This window comes from Phasianus colchicus, chromosome 11 (genome assembly GCF_987193195.1).
Source record: "Phasianus colchicus chromosome 11, bPhaCol1.hap1.1, whole genome shotgun sequence".
NCBI classification, from domain to species: domain Eukaryota; kingdom Metazoa; phylum Chordata; class Aves; order Galliformes; family Phasianidae; genus Phasianus; species Phasianus colchicus.
The window spans coordinates 16,108,141-16,126,593 of NC_143446.1; the positions used below are offsets into that span (position 1 = coordinate 16,108,141).

Sequence of the window (18,453 nt, forward strand, 5' to 3'; positions counted from 1 at the left end):
TGAGCTCAGAGAGGCTCTCCATAACCAGCACATTCCAAATCCCAAGGTGAGGAGATCCATTCTGAATGTGCCCAGAATTACTGCCACAATGCAGTACTTTGGGACTCTGTGCTGTGAAAAGCAGTCCTTAAAACCACATTACAACAGTTTATAGGCAATTATTTATCCTAAATAGTTAAAAGTTTCTTGCAGGATCATCTATATTTCAGTAAATACAGAAGCATCTCATGCTGTGACAGAAGCCTTGTCTGCCTTACCTCAGGGGCTGCTCGGTCTGCAAGCAAACTGCTATACTTTAAAGACATTTTCGATTGTAGTAGGTTTGTTATGAACTAACCCTTTGAAAAAAATTACAGCAAATGTAAAAAATTTATTCACTCTCTTCAGGTTCCAATTCTAACAGAAATCCTTGAAGATAACAGACTTAGAGGAAAATGGAATAAAATCCATCATGGATTTAACAGAGTTGTAAGACACAAGAGAAACCTTGCAAGGATTTCTATTAAGATAATTTATTTTCTAGATAAAGAAAATGCCATGAATCTAGTTGGACCTACATATCAGCACATATATCTTCTATATGTTTATTCTGATACCACAGAGATTTCCCTGTCTAATCGACGAAGATAAGGACAACGTGAGGAACTCACTGAGCAGCGAACAATGGCACTTCCTGCTCTGAATGGGATACGGTGGACATCCTCCTCAGTCAGTCCTGGGATCGTTCAGCTGTGGCTCTGCCACGAGGCACACAGAAGTCCTCAACACAGGGACAGGCAGCACCCTGTGACCTCAGCCTGGGAGAGTAACAGTTCAGCAGTAAAACTTCCAGATCACAAGATGAGGTAGAAGTGGTAAGAACACACGCTGCCAGCAAGAAGGTATGAGCTGAAAAGAAGCAAGCCTAGAATAGCAGTGAATAGCATTTTGTCTACTGAAATGTCAATTCAGTGAAGGAAAATACATCAGGGTCATCCTAATGAGGGGAGAAGAGAGCAGAGTTAAGTGAGATATAGGTATAATCAGAACATAAATTAGCTCAGCCTGCCTATCAGAATAATATTTTACCAAAGGAGTGAGTGTCTGCAACAGCCTTTGGTGAGAAATTGTATGGCAAAACTTGGCAGCTTTAGGACAGAGGGAGGGGATCAGTCTCTGAACCAGATTGCAGCAGGCAATGCTGTCCTGAACAAAAACCTGGACACAAGAACCGCACGTTGTAGCCTCACAGAAGCCTAACAGTGGGAAGTAAGCAGAGATTGCCAGCATGCTGCTTACAAACGCTGCTCTTCTAGAAGCAGATATGCATAAACGAAGCCACTTCCATAGAGAACACACGACAAATCTGGGATGCTGATCTATTCCACTAACAGAGCCTCTGGCAAAGCCTTTAATTTTGCAATCATTCAGCAGAAGGGCAATACCAGTGTCAGATGCCAGCCAACAGCATTAGAAGAAGCAGCAATCCTCCAAAAAGAGGCAGGTATCTATTACAGCATTTGTGCAGCGAGTCAGAAAAGGCTGTAAATCATCCCGAGATCCTCTGGAACGAAGATTCTTTAGAAATACAAAATCTTTGTCATCAGCGGAGGATCTAGGAAGGAAGTCATTCATGTGAGCTGCATTTCATAATCCCATGCTATCAAACTTATGCTCTTGTTTTCCCTTTCCCCAGGGGCACAGAATGCCCCTTCCAGGTGGGTGTTGTAAGGCATGTCACGTACCTTTTTTATGCCCCCCACAAGAAAAGCTTAATCAGATGTAATAAGGTTTGGGTCAATTCTCAGCTCTGCCACAAATCTAGCATATGAACATTGGTAAATAATTTTTCTTCGTATTTACCATCAGAAAAAGAAAAGTAGTAACTTTTCTCTAAAATTCTCATTTATCCACATAGATCAGAACACCTCAGCAATGGTTTTTACTAAGCTTTTATATACAGAAATTAGCAAAATAAATAAATACCAATTTCGGGCCAACATTGTACAAATAGGAAACAAAAAACAACTTTCACTGATGATATTCTTGAATAGTCAGATACAGAAAAAATAGAAAGAGAAAAGGCAATATTAAAACTTAATTGGGAAATAGAAACAACGGAGAAATACCAGTAATGCAGAACTCATGAGGGAAAGCAGAGTCTGCTAGGTAGAATCACTGTTTAGCTGTCTGAGGATAGAGCAGAACATTTCTTTTTTACTTATCACCAAGTACAATGACCACTATGATCCCAGCTGTCATCAAATGCATAACCAAAAGTGGGCTAAACCAGAGAAATCAGAAGAAAAAGAACACAGGGCCAGACCTTCCCCCACTAACTTCTGTGGAATTATCTGGCTGAGAGCTCGCACTCACTCCAGCAAATCAAAAGCTAGAAAAGCTAAACATCATTATTCTGAACAGCTTCACACAGCTGATGGTATCTTCCCCACAAAGCTGAAAGCGTATGCACAATGATCTAAATTAATACAACATACTTTTTTTTTTCTTTTTCTTTTTTTTTTTTTCTTTTCTAGCTATATAAAAATTAGATTTACATTGTTACCCTCATATTTACATAAAGCATAACAATGAGTTCAGTAGCTGGGTCAGCAGCAGTTCATCTGCAAGATATCCATCTGCATCATTGCATTTCAGTCAGTTTTAATGCATCCTAAGTCCAAAATGATATACTGGGGATCAGCCTGGCTACAGCTTCACTTCTATTTACTGTTCTATTTATGAAGACTGATGACAAAAAACTGCAACAGGCAAATAAGAAAAACAGTATGAAATGCATCTACAATAATATGGAACAATTACGTGTCACAAAATGTAATCACTTGGAAATTCAGTCTGTCAAAGAACCGGACATTTAATTATTATAATCAGTCTAAACAAGAACTAATTGAAAGCGAAGATTCACTTTTATCTAGAATTTTTGCTCATGAATTTTAAGTATGTTACCTATTAGGATATAACCAAAGCTATGAAAATCCAAACAAATTACCCTCCTTCCAGTAAGCCCTCCTTATGCAGTACAAGCATGCTCACTTTTTTTTTTTCCTTTTTTTTTTTTTTTTTTTTTTTGAGGCATCTGAATGCATATTTCTAGCTAATGGCTAAATTCGTTTCCATATCTAGATTCAAAGAGGCAAGGGATACATATACTTTGCTATTCCCCTAGAGAATGGATTTATTTTAGGACAGCAAAAGCTTTATCTACTTTCAAATTTTGTCTCTTCCTCATGCTTCCCTGCCATCGCTTGTGAATGTAAAAATTAAAGTACCTATAACTACCTAAGGAAATAAATTTAATTGCACAGATATAACCAAAGTATGCCCTGCTATAATCATTACTGATTTATAAGTGCCATCTTCTCACTTTCTAACAACCTTGATAGTTACTAAATCACAGCTGAAAATACACTTATGTGTTATTTACTAACACTGTCCTGTCAGCACTGGGATCAACTTTGTATTTTTCTGTTGTACTGTGAGAAGTACCTCAGACAAACCCATAATGGTTCCAACATAAGAATTTTCTTTCTATGGTATCCTAGGTTAATTCCATAATCTAAACTCTTTTAGAGCAATTTTATATATCTCAGCATCACAAAGAAAGTTTTGTCCTTGATGTACTGCAGAAGTTCAGGCTTGTGCTTCTATGAATTGCTGCCAGGTGGCAGAAGCTGGAGAATCCAAGGTGCATTTCAGGTAGAACCAAATCCCCTTGTGTTTTCTCACCAAATTAAACATTCATTGTTCTGTATAGCAAAATCCAGCTTCAGGAACTGCAGTCACGGTTGAAAGAAGAGTTGTTCTTTTCACTAAGTCATTTTGCAAGTTCAAAGAATGAAGTCAGTAGCACCCTCACAAAATAGGGTCTCTGTCTAACAGCCAAGCAATGCAGTTGCACACACCATTGTTCCAGTAGGACCCACAGGTTTATTCTTTGCTACCGTGTTACCTATAAAAGAAGAGGAAACAGTTACCAACATAGAATCTTTCCAATGAGGAATATAGAACATGCTCCATTGTAAAGCAGGACGCATCACGAAAGAACAACCCCAGCCAAACATTAATTATACTGTTATCCAAAGTACAAAGATTTGCAGATGAAGAAATGGCTGTTTACCATTAAACAGCCACCAACATCACGTGGAAATACTCTTCTGCTTCATTTAGCTTAGCAGCAGTTTCAACACCAATGCCTACAGCACCAGTTTACTAGTTACATCCCCAAGAATCATTCATGCAAGGTGCCCATGCAGCTGCACATCTAATGGAAGGGATGTACAGATGAGAGAGAACATCATGTGCAAGGCAGACAAACTGCTTTTGCAGCTGCAGTCACTTCTGGATAGCACTTCCCCAACAGGATCCCATGGTCTCTTCACTTTATTACACCACCAGGTGTGTTAGGGATGTATGTGCAAGCCTTAATGCACGCACACAGTGCTAAGCAAACCCAGTGGGTTTGTCTGCACAGTGAGAGGGGTCACACCAGACTTCCCACCCTGCAAATGGGTAAGAATAAGGCAGCCTGCAGGGAGGAATTTTGGTCAGCTCTGCTCTGTAGCATCTAGACATGTTGTAAAGCTTAACAAACACACAGCACAGTTCTTATTTTCCTCCCCACAGTAACTGGTTTAAATACAAGCCCTTCAGCCTTTCATGCATTTAGATGTCCCACTCAGCTACCACCTATACATCTAAACACTGAGTAGCATCAGGAGTCTCTCCATGCTTCATACACTTCAAGTCACTCTAATATTTTCAAATAAGATAGAAGCCTTAAAAGTGATTACTTGGCATTTCCACTCTTGGTGTGTAATTAACCAGAGGAACTCGCTATCCCAACTAGCACTGATCCCAAGGTGTTAGTAGGCTTTAAAAATTGATTAGAAATTTAAATGGTAATGAGATCATCTTTGCTACATAACATAGAAAAAAAAATTAGTATTGAATGGATCTCAACTCTCATGTTTTAGATGTAAGCCTACTACAAACCTGAAAGCATTTCATATGTGGGTACATTTTCTGTAACTGCCCACAAAGGTTTTGCTGTGTGTTTCCTATTTAAGAATCCCAGCACTGAGCTACACGGGTGCTGTATGGTTTGGACTGCTGGTCATAGGACAGTCCTCTACTTGTGCTGAGTTTTAAAAATGCACTTAATTCATATATTGCAGATTGAGCTGAGTGTGGACAATCATTTTGATCATTTTTAAAATTAAAAAAATAATGTTACATCATACTTTTTCCTCTAACAAAGGGTTTTCCTTCCATTTGTTTCCACTCTCTTTCCAGTTCAATATTGTATGCGCCACAAGCTTCTGTTCAGAATCTGGAGTTATCTTTATTCATTATATTTGTGCAACGACTGTACCTTAGTAGATAATCACCCATGAGACATGCAAAACAGAGGAAACATGGATGTGCTCTTTAAGGTAGCCTGCTACTCACCTGCTCCCTTCTCTAACATGGCCAATAACTAGTAAAGGACTCCTCTCAATAAGATGTATAACCATTAACTTTGTTATTCATATCTATATTTCTGTTGCTGTAGAACTCTCCCATATGCTGCCACTAAGCACATGCACAATGGAGCACAGCCCTACCTTAACGTGTGTAAGTCTAAAATAACAAAGGACAGCAAAAGAAAAGCAAAGTCATGCAAGACAAAAGCGAGCAGCTTTCATATCAGTAATGTGGTAGAACAATTCACATCTAAGTACACGTGCCAGTTGTTTGCTTATCCTTTCAATTAAACATCCCTTAAAGTAATCTCCTATGGTGATAAAAATCAATGCAAAAAACATTACTCCACATCCCAGCAAAGTAGGGGACGAATTTAATGAAATAGCATTTGCTGTCATATTGCTACATTGTGCCCTCTGTTAGATTCACACAAACTCACCAGACTTGATGAATTTGCACAGGTCTAATTGCAGGCAGGATGATTTGTCCCACTCCAGCTTTATAAAGACATCTCTAAACTCATCAGAATGCATTGCTATATTCTGTAGTTTGCTGGTTGCATTTTTTGTCATGGATAATAAAATAAATGATCCATGCCAACTTTGCCCTTCTATTAGTAAACTCCCACTGAGTCAGGCTTCCTCTTTTCACTGTTTAAGAGCAAGAGTCATAAGCATAGGCTATATTTTATATCTTGGGGTCAGTTGACCTCACTGAACTGAAAGGCAACTGCACACAGAAGGAAGAGACAGCCACATGAATGAAGACCTGATGCTCCAGCTGCCAATGCCATAGATGTCGTTATCTTATTCAACTTCTACTTGGCCTGTCCCACCATTCTCTGTAATGCCACCACCCACACTATCCCTTATTTACATATGAGCAGCTGAAGTCAATGAAATCAAGAAAAAATTCAAACATTGAGGGTAGTCTGTATCTTTCAATAGTTCCTCTGACTGAGCAGGGGCATTGGACCTGATGACCTCCAAGTTTCCCTTTCAACCTAAACCACTCTGTGATCTTTAAAAGAGGAATGGTGTTTTTCAGACTTTTCTGGTCAGATTTCTCCAATGAATTTGCCACTATGGCAAGTGTATGGCTGGGCTCTGACCACTGGACTAACTTCACAGCTGCCCAAAACTAACTAATTTTCTCTTTCATTCTGAATTAGAACATGTTTTTCTCCTTAAAACAGCCATTATTAAACAGCATTTGATGTCAGTGTTTGCTTATTAATTCAGACTGTTACCTAATCAACAATATTCATTTCCATTTAGAAGAGGCTGTAAAGGAAAAAGCTAAGCATATGTCTTTGCAACTATAGCCTGGTGAAAGCTCATGTTTTATGATATATTTAGACATGCAGTTCACTAGGACTTGTTGAACTTCAATGCACTGAACTCACTTCAGATTGTTAAGTAGACAGAGAACATGATATTTTCTTTCTGCTGGCCATTAATTAAGAAATAGGATGACAGAGCAAAGCTTATTTTAAAAACAGGCTGTCTCCACGATGGCCTGTAATTAGAAATTATCAGAACCAGCTTGATTTCCACTGGTGCTCAGTGTGCCACAGTTCCAGTGACGTCAGTACAAATTCTCAACTCCAAAGGTTAGCTACTTCATTCCAAAACTAAAAGAGCTTTGCAGTAGTGCAAGAATATAACTTTAGATAATTTTACACCTTGGATCTACGTAATCAGTATGCAAATAGAAGAACTGATCCTGGAACATGATTATCCCACTACAGCAATCACAGCTGAATCGTTTCTTTGGTTTGACTCCAACCTCCAGTAACTCAGCTAGGCTGGGGGCGAAGGGTCAGTTCTTACCCAGCATTTTCCTCCCTGAGAACAACTGCATTAATCACTGCTTTCCAGAACACTGAGGAGACCAGCACTGGTGCTCACAACCACAAATGCAACGATATTAGCAAATGCCACCAACAGACTTCTATCTGTATTTAAATAGGCGAGCTCTGTACTTGCCTTTGTGGTTTTGACTTTATTTCCACTGCTGCAAGACCACCCTGAATAGTCTGGTAGTACCTTACAGTCCTCTCCATCCAAACAGGGGTTCATATGACACCACCACTTCTGCAGGACAATAGAAGCTTGGAAAAGAAATGGGAAAGAGAAACAGAACACAATCTTTTCTTAATACTGTTGTTTTTTGTAAATAGGTTGCCCATGAGTTGTTCAGTTGTTTGATTACAAAAGGTAAAACCCACAGTTACTGTTTTAGAAGCTTATCACACTGATCATGTTTGAGCTGCAGATATGGCTAAAAGGTTCACCAGCACACAGAAGATTAAATGGCATACAGACCAATGCTAGCAGAGAGCAATCCAACTTCTGGATGTGCCTTTCCTCCTCTGCTGACTACAGAGGCTGCATACTTCATTTAAATGCCTTAGCAAAGAACCTGCTGTAAGGCGGTAGGAAACTAAGGCTTCTTGTTTAATTCAGATATGCATATGTGAGACTGGACAAAGAAATGGCAGTTTCTCCCTCCACTGGGTAAGAAAATAGAACTGCACAGAAGTAAGCATGTGAAGTCTGTCAGTAGGTAGTGCAAATAAGGACATGAAAACCATTGAAAAGCATTAGATTATTAACTGAAAATCTACTTGCAGTTACACTGCCAGTTTTGCAATATGTTTAGCAAGGCTTCAGTAGCACACTAACTGTGCAAATTTATTAATTTTCTACCCTTAAGCCAATTTTTGTTATTAAGATCCCGCTCGCTATTTTTATACCCGTAGTCGTGACTTTTTGATACTGCTGGTAACAGATACACTTTCCCAAAAACTAATGCAAACTTCTGCATGCATTTCTCAGTTTTGCATTGTTCACAGAATTCATCCAATCCCAGAAAAAAAATGATTTTGAAAAGTATCAGTTTGTAATCATACACAAACTAAACTGGATTTCAAAATAAAACATGGTTGGGAATGCTGATGTAGTTAGTCTGCATCATTCTACTCCGTGCACAAAATATGGAAGTCTGTGCTTTAAGAGACAATACATCCAAAAGAGATGAACAAAAATAATTTAGTCTAATTGTTGTAAAGCACTTCTTTTTCCTTCTAATTTCAAGGTAGATTCATATCTCTGCAACCTTCAAATTAGGGTGACAAGCAGGCAAGCTGACATAGGGATATTGCTGAAATGCTCATTCAATTACTTTTGTTTTGTGCTTTCATTCTAGGGCTACATGAAGAGCACTATGAAAAATGCATTTCTGAAACACCAGTTTAGCTTCTATAAATGATTCTTTCACTCTCCTAACATTATAAAATGAATGCATGATTCCTGTCACCAGCTATTTGCATCCTAGATAATTTGCTTTGATGCTGATTGATTGCTGATGAAATGGATGAAACCTGGTTATGCTTCCCTAAGAGGTGAGGGATCACTTCCACTCCAGATAAATAGTCCAGCAGTTTATTTCATATCTTTGCTACTTTCTAATAAAAAATACCACATCAATTTCTGTTAAACATAACCAACTCTAGAAGGTGAGACTCAAGAAGACTGAGGGCATCTGCAGGGGTGTCTGCATGAGATCCTGGTAGTAAGCTAGCTGCATTTGCAGAGATGATGAAATGGATGACATTCAGAGCCAGCAAGCCCTGCTGGGAAGCCTGGCTACCACATTACACAGCTCTGCACTGTACTGTTGTGAGCATGGATGCACTGACATAAGAACTTGCCTGCTCTCAGACATGTGAACCCACTTTCATATTTATACCACTATGACCATGTAGCTTCCTGGTTCATGAAATATGGGCTGTGTACAAAAGGCAGTGAATCAGGCCCTTCACTTCCAGCAGTACCATCTTCCATTAAAATAAGCAGAGAGATGATGTGGAGTCAATCTAACTCAAACAAGCTCTGCCTAATTCACCTTCTGTTCATCTTTTGTTTAGACACTTTCATGAGAGAAAATGACTCTTACCCTTCTCCTATTTGATTTCTATTCTGTGCAGACATCTTTCTTCTGATTAATGGAAACACTTTGAAATCCTTAATGCAGGTCTCATTCTATTAACTTTCAGCAAATCCCTAGTCCTTTGCTGTAGCACTGCACTAATTCTTATATCCATTTTATGTCCAGTCTCTTAGTAGTTCTAACGTCCACTATGCAGACTATATATCCTAAATGGCTGTGGCTGTTTGTGTCAAACGCGCTCCTGAGATTAGTCTATTAAAATTCTCCATCAGTCACTTAGGTTTATCTTTAGAGCAAGAGTTCTTTAACTGTTGCTGTCCTCATAACCGTGTGACTCCGTAGGACATAAAAGTTTCCACTTTTCAGATTGAGGCACTCTTGGAGAGGTTTCAGCAGATGACTTTTCTAAGAAACAAGAGCAGCTATGTCACACTCATACACAACCACCCTAATGAAAGGAAAGGAGACTGCTTTAGTTTGACATTTGCCAGTCAATTTGCTGGTGGTTACCCTACCAGAAATAAATCTTCTGCTGACATTGCTCCCTAGATGATGCAACTCCATGGAAACAGTAGATTCATAGAGATTAAGGCCAAAAGGTGCCAATGCATCATCTTGTCTTGCCTCATGCAATTCACTGTGTTGTGCCCTCAGTTGTGCTCAGTTACATTGTCTTCCAAGCCATTCTGGCACAGGTGAAGAAAGTTACTTCTCCCATTGACATTTTTCACAACAATTAAACAATCTCAGCATGAAACACACAGCTTTAGGGTTTTTTTGTTTTTTTTTTTTTCTCCTTAAACCTCTTCTGCACTTTCTTCTCCTACTTTACAGCACCTGTTAGTAATCATCATTTTCTCCCTGTGAAAGTATTGAACGTGCTGCAATCAAGTCACTTTTCAATCTTCTGCCTGATAAGCTGAGCTGATCCAACTTCTTCAGTTTTCTGATGCAGTGCATTTGTCTTTATTAAAACAGAGTTTTTTCAAACAGGTTCAACTCCCCACAACACAGGACTATGCCATGTGACTGCCTCGAGCTCATCATTAGTTACTCCTTTGATCCACCAGATGAAATCCATACTTTTTTTTTTTTTTTGTCAGGAGATTCTATATTTGCTTTCAGGTCAGTTGAAGGGATTACAAAAAGTTTGTTTAATGATTACTTTGTATTCTGCTTAAACAAATCCATGTTATCTGTAGTCATGACAAATACAGATGTCTTTCCTACCTCACTGGATTAAGCTTTCCATATAAATTTTCAGCAGACTATTCATTTTATTGTACGTTCCTTTTTCTTCTTTGAATACTGACACAGCATTAGCATTCTTTTGAGTTATCAGGTATCCTGAAATACATCCAAATACAGTGAGAAGGGAATCTTCTCAGCCATTTGTACTTTTATCTGTTTGCTATGTACTGATTGATTTTTTTTATTTTCTTGTTTCTCTATGGTCTCTTCCTTTCAGTCTGTAATCCAGTTGGGCTTTCAGCCAGAACCGTACTTTTTCTTTGTTGCATTTCTTTGACCCTATAGAAAACCTTTAATTATTTAGTCCTTGAATCCAAGTGCTTTTATTCATAAATTCTAGGTCTAACAGACTTGACTGGATGGAAAATGATTTGGCTAGTGATGATTTACTTAGAGACATTTAAAACACTTCACTTCTCTCCAAACAAAAGTTATTAATGTTTTATCTCCTTGGCAGTAGCTGCTAGACAAGCTAGAATTGCTTACTAAAGATGTTAATTTCCACAAAGAAAATGGATAAAAACAAAATCTCATTATGACTATTTTAAATGTAATTGTTGATCATTGACAGAAGAATGAGTTGACCTTTGTTAAGCAAAATTTTCTATAGCTGCAATCAAGTAGTACAGCCACAACTCAAGGCAGGGTACACAGGCTGTATGGGATGTTTTCTCTGTATATTTAATTACTTGCAGTCATATGTTCTGTTTTTTTTCCTGAGTTTAGTGGCCCATTTCATCTACAGCAACATTTCTCAAAGCAGCAAGTTAGCCTGTGTCTGGAAGGTGGGAAAAAAAGAAGAAAAAATACAGAAAAATGAGGTGTACAGAAGGAATAGCCTTGCTTTTCTTGTTCGCCAATACTTGCCAATAGCTTTCAGAACTAAGTTCAAATACACAAATTAGAGCTTCTTGTTAGCTACATCCAAATACAATTATCTGAGAGAGAAGAAAGTTAATGAGTATGTCAATGTGGACAAGGGATTAGAGAAATACCCTGACCCAAAGGCTTCTAGCTCTATACTCTCATTTAGGCTACCACAAGTGATTTTACTATGCTTGTGAAAACCCTATTGAATATCCCAGACTGTAACATTGACTTTAGCCTTTTTATCCTTCTTTTTAGATGAACTAATCTGACTTTTGCTGCTATCAGTGTTTAAAGTTTCTGGGATGAATGACACTGTAGAATTGCAAAGCACTCTATAAATGTTAGTTAGGCTCCACAACGCTGTGGGTATTATCATACCACACTGAAAAGGAATGGCTCACAACGCCCGAGGCACTTAAAAGTTTCACTTGATGTATTTATAAAATAGAAATATTTTTATATTCCTTCCTGTACAATTTTAACACATTTTCCTTGAAATTTATCCAGATATTTATATTTTTCTTACAACTCCAAGTACTTTAGTTTCCTTCCTTATTGTATATCATAAGAAAAAATGTCACTTGTGTAGGTTTATGTCTGAATGTAATCATACAAACATCCAGTCTGACTTCTCTCAAACAGGAGACTTTCTCAAATTCTGGTAGCTCTGAGCATTGGTACACTATGCTCTACTTGTCCTAGCACAGTTTAGCCTTAACGTACAGTACTGCTTTAATAAAGTGCTGGTTTAATCTGACCTTGTGTAAAGTTCTTCATCATCTGTCAAGCTATTTCAAGATGTAAATATCCAGCTGGCCTATGACTACATCCTAAAAACAATAATGACAGGCTTTATAAACCTGTTTTATGGCCCGTTTATGCAAAAGGGCACAATGCCCAATACCTATCAACAAGGAGCTGTGTTTGATGAACTAGATTCTACCTCCACCCAAATTAATCAAAAATCTGTTACTGAAGTCCTGTGGGAATTGGGTCTGAAAACCCATAAGCTGAAAGAGTAAGAAAATCAAGGGGAAAGGAAAATAACATCTATAAAGTACCAAAACCAGAAGTGCAGAAATATATATACATACATATATATATATATATACATATATATATATAGCTGAAGGCTACTCGAATGTGAAGTTCCATTCCAGAACAGAACAGCAAGTACAGTTTGTCTAGAAATTGCTGAAGTCCCACATCTTAACTGCCTTCCATACTCCGAGAAAATCTATTTGCTGCAGTATCTTAATTTCTCGTGGATGAGCTACAATCAGTGATTTGCCAGGCTGAAATGAATGTTAGAGCCAGCTCACTGTGCTGTCTGGATTGTAAACACTAAAACAGAAACCAGACCTTCATTTAAGAAGAGCAAGAAGCAGCAGACTTCTTTAAAATCATCAAATAGATATCAAATTAATTAATTGTAGTTACCATGTAACCATTTGTTTGGTCAAGAAAAAAAAAGGTGATTCCATTCCAATAGCTTTATTTTAAGGTTGCCACTCAGTGCTGAACATAAAACATGAGCCCATTCACCCTCTCCCAGTAATCTCTTCAATGCTGCTAACAGTCAAAATACACAAAACCCAAAAAGCTCAGTCAGTGTTGACATTTGGCTGAGTTCACCTGTTTATTAATGTTCTCCACCATGACTCTCTCAGTTATTTCCTTTTTGAACATGCATTGAAGAGGCTAAAGTCCAAACAGAACACGTTTATAGGTATATACGTTCTACTTGGATTTAGAAAACATTTTTTATAAACATCACTAAGCACTAGACTTCTTTAAAATCAAGATTTTAATCTGTAAAAGCATCTGTGTGTATGACCAAAAATCACATCGTCTGACACAACCGGTGGGTGGCACCTAATGGATCCATCAGTGCCATATTTCCTCTTTTCATCTGAGCACAATCTAACAAGTATGTAATGTGAGGAAGGAACTGCAGGCAGCAGCCACCATGTGTGCCATGTATGTTCCAAAGCACAGAGATGATTGCAACTCTAATGCAGGTAACGATTACTACTGGATAAGGTCTAAAGTTCAAAGAAAATACTTTATAATACTTCTGTAAGACAATTGCCCTACAAAATCTTTTCTTTTGGTTAGAAAAATTATAATTCAAGCATGTCCTTCCCTTTAAATTCAGAGCAAAATAGAGGCAAATCAAATATCCTTCTGTTTGGCAAAAAAGGTGTTAGAAAAGAAAATAAAACTTCTGTATCAGCCTAAAATATGCAAATTCAAGAGGGTTGTTTTTTTTTTTTCCCCCCCAGAAAAGATTTCTGGTTTCCACAGCATAGAAGCCAACTGAAGGCTGTGTACAGAGTGGGGAAAAACACATTTAATCCTGAGGCTGAGTAAAAATAGTTATAATTTCTGTGCTACAGCAACAGAAAAAACACTGACTGTAGGCTCAGATTCTTGCAGGGAAAAGAAACCAAAAAGTGAAGCATGTTAAAGCATTACCCTAAGAAATGAGGAGGAATCAAAGACTTCCACTTTAGAAACCAAACCTCACATTCATAATATTCTGTCTTATTTAATTTCAACTATACTTGAAGGTAAAAAAACAGCCACTAAATTCTTCCAGCAACTACTTGCACTGACAGACTGAATTAAGCTTCTATCATATCATACATTTATGTCTTTCTATCATGGAATGTAGTGTCACCTTTGCAATCCTTAGGCAAGTTTAGAACACTGACTGACTTTTATTATCTGTCATACTGAAAAGTATTTCTGCTTGTTGTATCACCTGAAAACAGGGGGTATTTCTCCCTTGAAAAGAAAACTACTTAACAAATTGTACAGTTAAAGCTTATTATGCTCCCAAATTACAAGGCATGAAAAGTCTAAACAGCCTAAAAAAAAAAAAAATTGAAATGTTTTCTTTAATAAGAAGTGGAAAGCAAAAAGAAAAAAAAAAAAAAAGACATACTGCATGTATTTAGTTTTATTTCCAGAACTAGATAGCTCTGAAAGTTTAGAAAAAATGGTTTTGAGTCTTTTGTTTTATATTTAACTCATAAGGTTGTGGTTTCATACAGAAAAACAAAAATGCTCTGCTCTGGTCTACCAACTCCAACTCATTTGGAGTTACAATGTACGCAATTGGGTAGAGGTGGGACACCATTATAGCACTGATGTCCAGCATTAAGAGACCATTCAGCACATAAGATGGTGAGTCATCCATCTGGAAAACAGCTTTCACCATCAGATGTCCCAGCATTATCTGCATGCTCACTCTTAGGGCTGCATTTATTATCCAGTGACTTTCCAACCAAGTTACTAGGACTAAAGGTAACTGGAAGGGTTAATATCATTAATTTAGGTATTTTATTTCTGCTGCTTCTAGACCGATTTTAAAGTAGAATTTTTGTGTGGAAAAAAAAAAAAATTAAGCAGTTTTATTGGCACAGACATGAAATGGACGAGTACATATATTAAGAGGATTAATTACACCCGGATTTATGCACAGACTCATTATAATCAATGCACTGCGATGTTTTCAAAATTAACAAAAGGAAGGATTATACTTTCGAGGCTGTGGGGAGTCAAACCATCAAGGAGAATAAACTTCTCAGCCAATCCTTATGAGCTGTGGGTGAGCAGGAGGCTGCTTACCTTCCACACATGAAGGCTGAGCCCGCGTTGTCCCAGCCACCTGCCCTGGGAAGCAGGAGCACTTGACTGTTTGCGATCGTTCCTCAATCCGGTTCTTATTGCAGCAACGATGCACTGCCACAACCTCGCACGTCCCTTGCTTGACTTGGTGCTGGCCTAATAATTGCAAGGATAAGTGATGGAGAGCAAAATAAAACATCAGCGTATAAAGAAAAAGCCAATGCTCTTCAAATAGATGGCAACCACGTTTCCCCAGGAATCTGGGCTCCTCGTACTGGACTGTTTTCCTCCACTCACCTCCTAAACCTTTGCTCAGAAACCCCACTTCATAATACTTTTCTCTTTGCACAACTCGTTTCCACATCCTCACTTTCCTGAGCTGCCTTCAAGTGCTTCATCTTGCATTTGTCTGTCTTACACAGAGTAGAGCCCTGAGTGGCTCTTATCTATGTTTGTAAAGCACCTTGTAAATTAACACTACTATGGAAAAGGGTGCTGGTTTTTGTTTGATTGATTTTAACTTTAGTAAGTTTGACAGATGATGCCAAAAATATTCACCACCTAACTATGAGAAGGGACTAACGTACAGATATTGATGTAAATATATGCAGTGTCAGAGTACTGAGATGTAGCAAAACAAATGAAAACATTACAATGGCAAGCTTTTGAACTGCCCTACTTGCCCACCCAGTATCTGTAACAAACTATATAGAGGGCATCTTGCTCTGATTCAACAGGGACACGTTTACATGGTTACATCCTCATAGACAAGATGTTACTGGATGATTAAGTGGGAAACCCTCAACAAAGTTAGCAATGCAATTTAGGCCTCCAAACAGGTTTTCCATGACAGAAAACAAAAAGAGGACAGCATACAAATATACACTTAATTTTTAAGAGGTTGGGTTGGCAATGTTACTTTGCTGTGTGTGTTTTTGTTCCACAAGTACTTACACAGCTGGAGGGCTGCCTGACTTTTTCTTGCCAAATATGTATTCACAACCACCTCAACGGGTAGAAAACTATGTATACAAAATCCTGGAAAGGAAATTTAGTCTTTATTTGCGCGCTCTAAATGTAAAAAGAAATTCTATGCACAGAGATGTTTGGATGCCTTTCTTTTTTCCTCAGGAAAAAGCCATACTGTACATCTAAGCAAAATATGCTAGAGCAGGAAAATGCATAATGCATTTTACAGAAAGTAGGAAAAATGTTGAAGACAGCATAAAAGTATCTTACATAGCTACTGTATTAAGTTTACTGGCAGACTGTGAATTTCCATGCAAGTACCTAATACCTATATCATAGTAAACATGAAAAAAAGGTGAAAGCAGCTATGAGCTTGTAGGACAGCAGCTTCTCTGTAAGTCAGTAAGAAAAAAAAAAGCACAAACAGACAAATTAAATTGGCCGTGCCACTTCATTCCAGACTATTTTTCTACAAAACATCTCTGTGTGACAGTGTTTGGAGATAATGAGTAGATGGACAAAGATTGTGACAGAAAAGATTTTGTAAATTGAGGTTGTTAGTCTGAGAGCATTGCTCTATTTATTTATTTATTGGATCAAAGTCGTGAGCCAAAACACTTTGAGTAAACAGGGTAAGTTTCCATTGGCTTAGAGTAGTGGTCCTGCACTCTCTAGAGTCAATGGCAAAATTCCTCCTGACTTCAGGAGAGCAAGGTTAGTGGGCCATGCCTTGAGAAGGACACTTTACAATGGAGTGAGGAAAGAAAAAAAATGGAACTGCTGAAGCCACATACTTGAGTTTGCTATGTATCTCACCTGAAAGACCAAGTGGTCAGGTCTTGTTTTAATTAAAGTCATTATTCACCCGGCATTAGATGCCAAGATAAGAGAAGAAGCCATTTTGTTGGGCAGTTCATCATAAGGATGGACTAGAGCCAGCTCCAGGGATCAATATGTAGCTGAAAGAATATCTCTTTTCAAACCCAAACCCTGCTTCCTTGAGGTGAAAAGTCCTGAGAAGTCAATACCAAAATAAATCAAACAGGATTTGACCCTCAGCATATAGGAGGAAAAAAAAAAAAAGAAAAAAAAGAAAAAAAAGAAAAAAGGAAAAAAAGAAAAAAAAAAGAAAAAAAAAGAAAAAAAGAAAAAAAGGAAAAAAAGAAAAAAAAAAGAAACAAAAAGAAACAAAAGAAAAAAAGAAAAAGCCAAGGGCTTGCTTTCAATTATCTTATTTGAATTTTGAAGCACTGACATTGCACCTGTAAAGTGCCAGGAGTCAACAGGAGCTCAGATACTTGTGTAAGGCAAAATTACGTTACATCCCAGACGTGTCCTGTGGCTCAATAGCTGTTCTGCTATATGCTCATTCATGCACAAGCAAGAGGAGGTGTCTCCTCTTTGCTGGCAGGGGTAGGATTTTAAGGTTTGAGAATGCTGCTGCCATGCAAAGGAAGACAGAGCTCCTATCCTTTGCCCCTAGCATGCAGATCCTATGGAGTAAAACAGCGAAAGGTACTAAAAAGCCAAAGACATCTGCATGCATCATTTGCATTAATTGGATTGCCCTTGTAATAGTCTTTTCCCTCCTACATACTCACATCTGTATTTCCTCTTGCTTGTTCACGCTCATCTTAACAACCCTTCATTCTGTTGAACACCCGTATGCATTTCCTCTTAATGTTCAGGCACATTTGTGAACAGGTGCTGAACAATTGCTAAGCATTAACAAGCTAGCTCTGTGCACCATTTTTCTCAACATTCAGCAACCTAGAGGACAAGCACTCAGTATGCAGAGTGGCTTTCAGAGTTCACAAAACTCAACGAGCACCTAAAAAACTAACCATCAACTCAAACAGGCTATTCGCTGCCTAAATCTCTTGAAATCTTATCTACATCCAGGTGCCCAAAGGCAGAGAAAAGAAAGAATCATAGAATACTTTTCTGCACATTTTAACCTTCATTTTGCACTAGATAAACCTGCAGCTCAGGTTTGGAGTACATTTAAGTTATGGCTAAGAGTAGAAGAATCAAAATGCTCGAGAACATTCTCAAAATATTTGATAATGAATGGATTCTCAGGAAGACAACATACTAAAGAAGTGGGGTCTGAAGAATTTTTTAAAGTGTGAAGATCACAGTAAACGAATTCTATGCCAGACACATCAGGAAAGCCATTCCAGGGAGAACTGCAATGAGAGAGAGGTAGAAAACCAGAACTGGGAGAGCAAAGCCCCTTTGGGCTCACTTATAAAAAGCCTATAAATTCACAGCTCTTCACCTGTAAACCTATTCAGATCTGCAACCTAA

General features: G+C 38.1%; 1 protein-coding gene across 2 annotated transcripts in view; it reads right to left on the reverse strand.

Annotated features, from left to right (window-relative positions):
* Positions 1-1,926: 1,926 nt before the first annotated feature.
* Positions 1,927-18,453, reverse strand: part of TAFA4 (TAFA chemokine like family member 4) — a 69,713-nt gene continuing 53,186 nt past the window's right edge. Inside the window, exons 4-6 of one of the 2 annotated variants that reach the window (XM_090147792.1) lie at positions 15,175-15,330; positions 7,452-7,576; positions 1,927-3,949 (exon numbers count right to left, since the gene is read on the reverse strand). In XM_090147792.1, coding sequence (XP_090003918.1) covers positions 3,938-3,949; positions 7,452-7,576; positions 15,175-15,330 — 293 coding nt within the window. In that variant the 3' untranslated portion in view covers positions 1,927-3,937. The remainder of the gene's footprint in view (positions 3,950-7,451; positions 7,577-15,174; positions 15,331-18,453) is intronic. The other variant, XM_090147793.1, reaches the window with a different exon arrangement.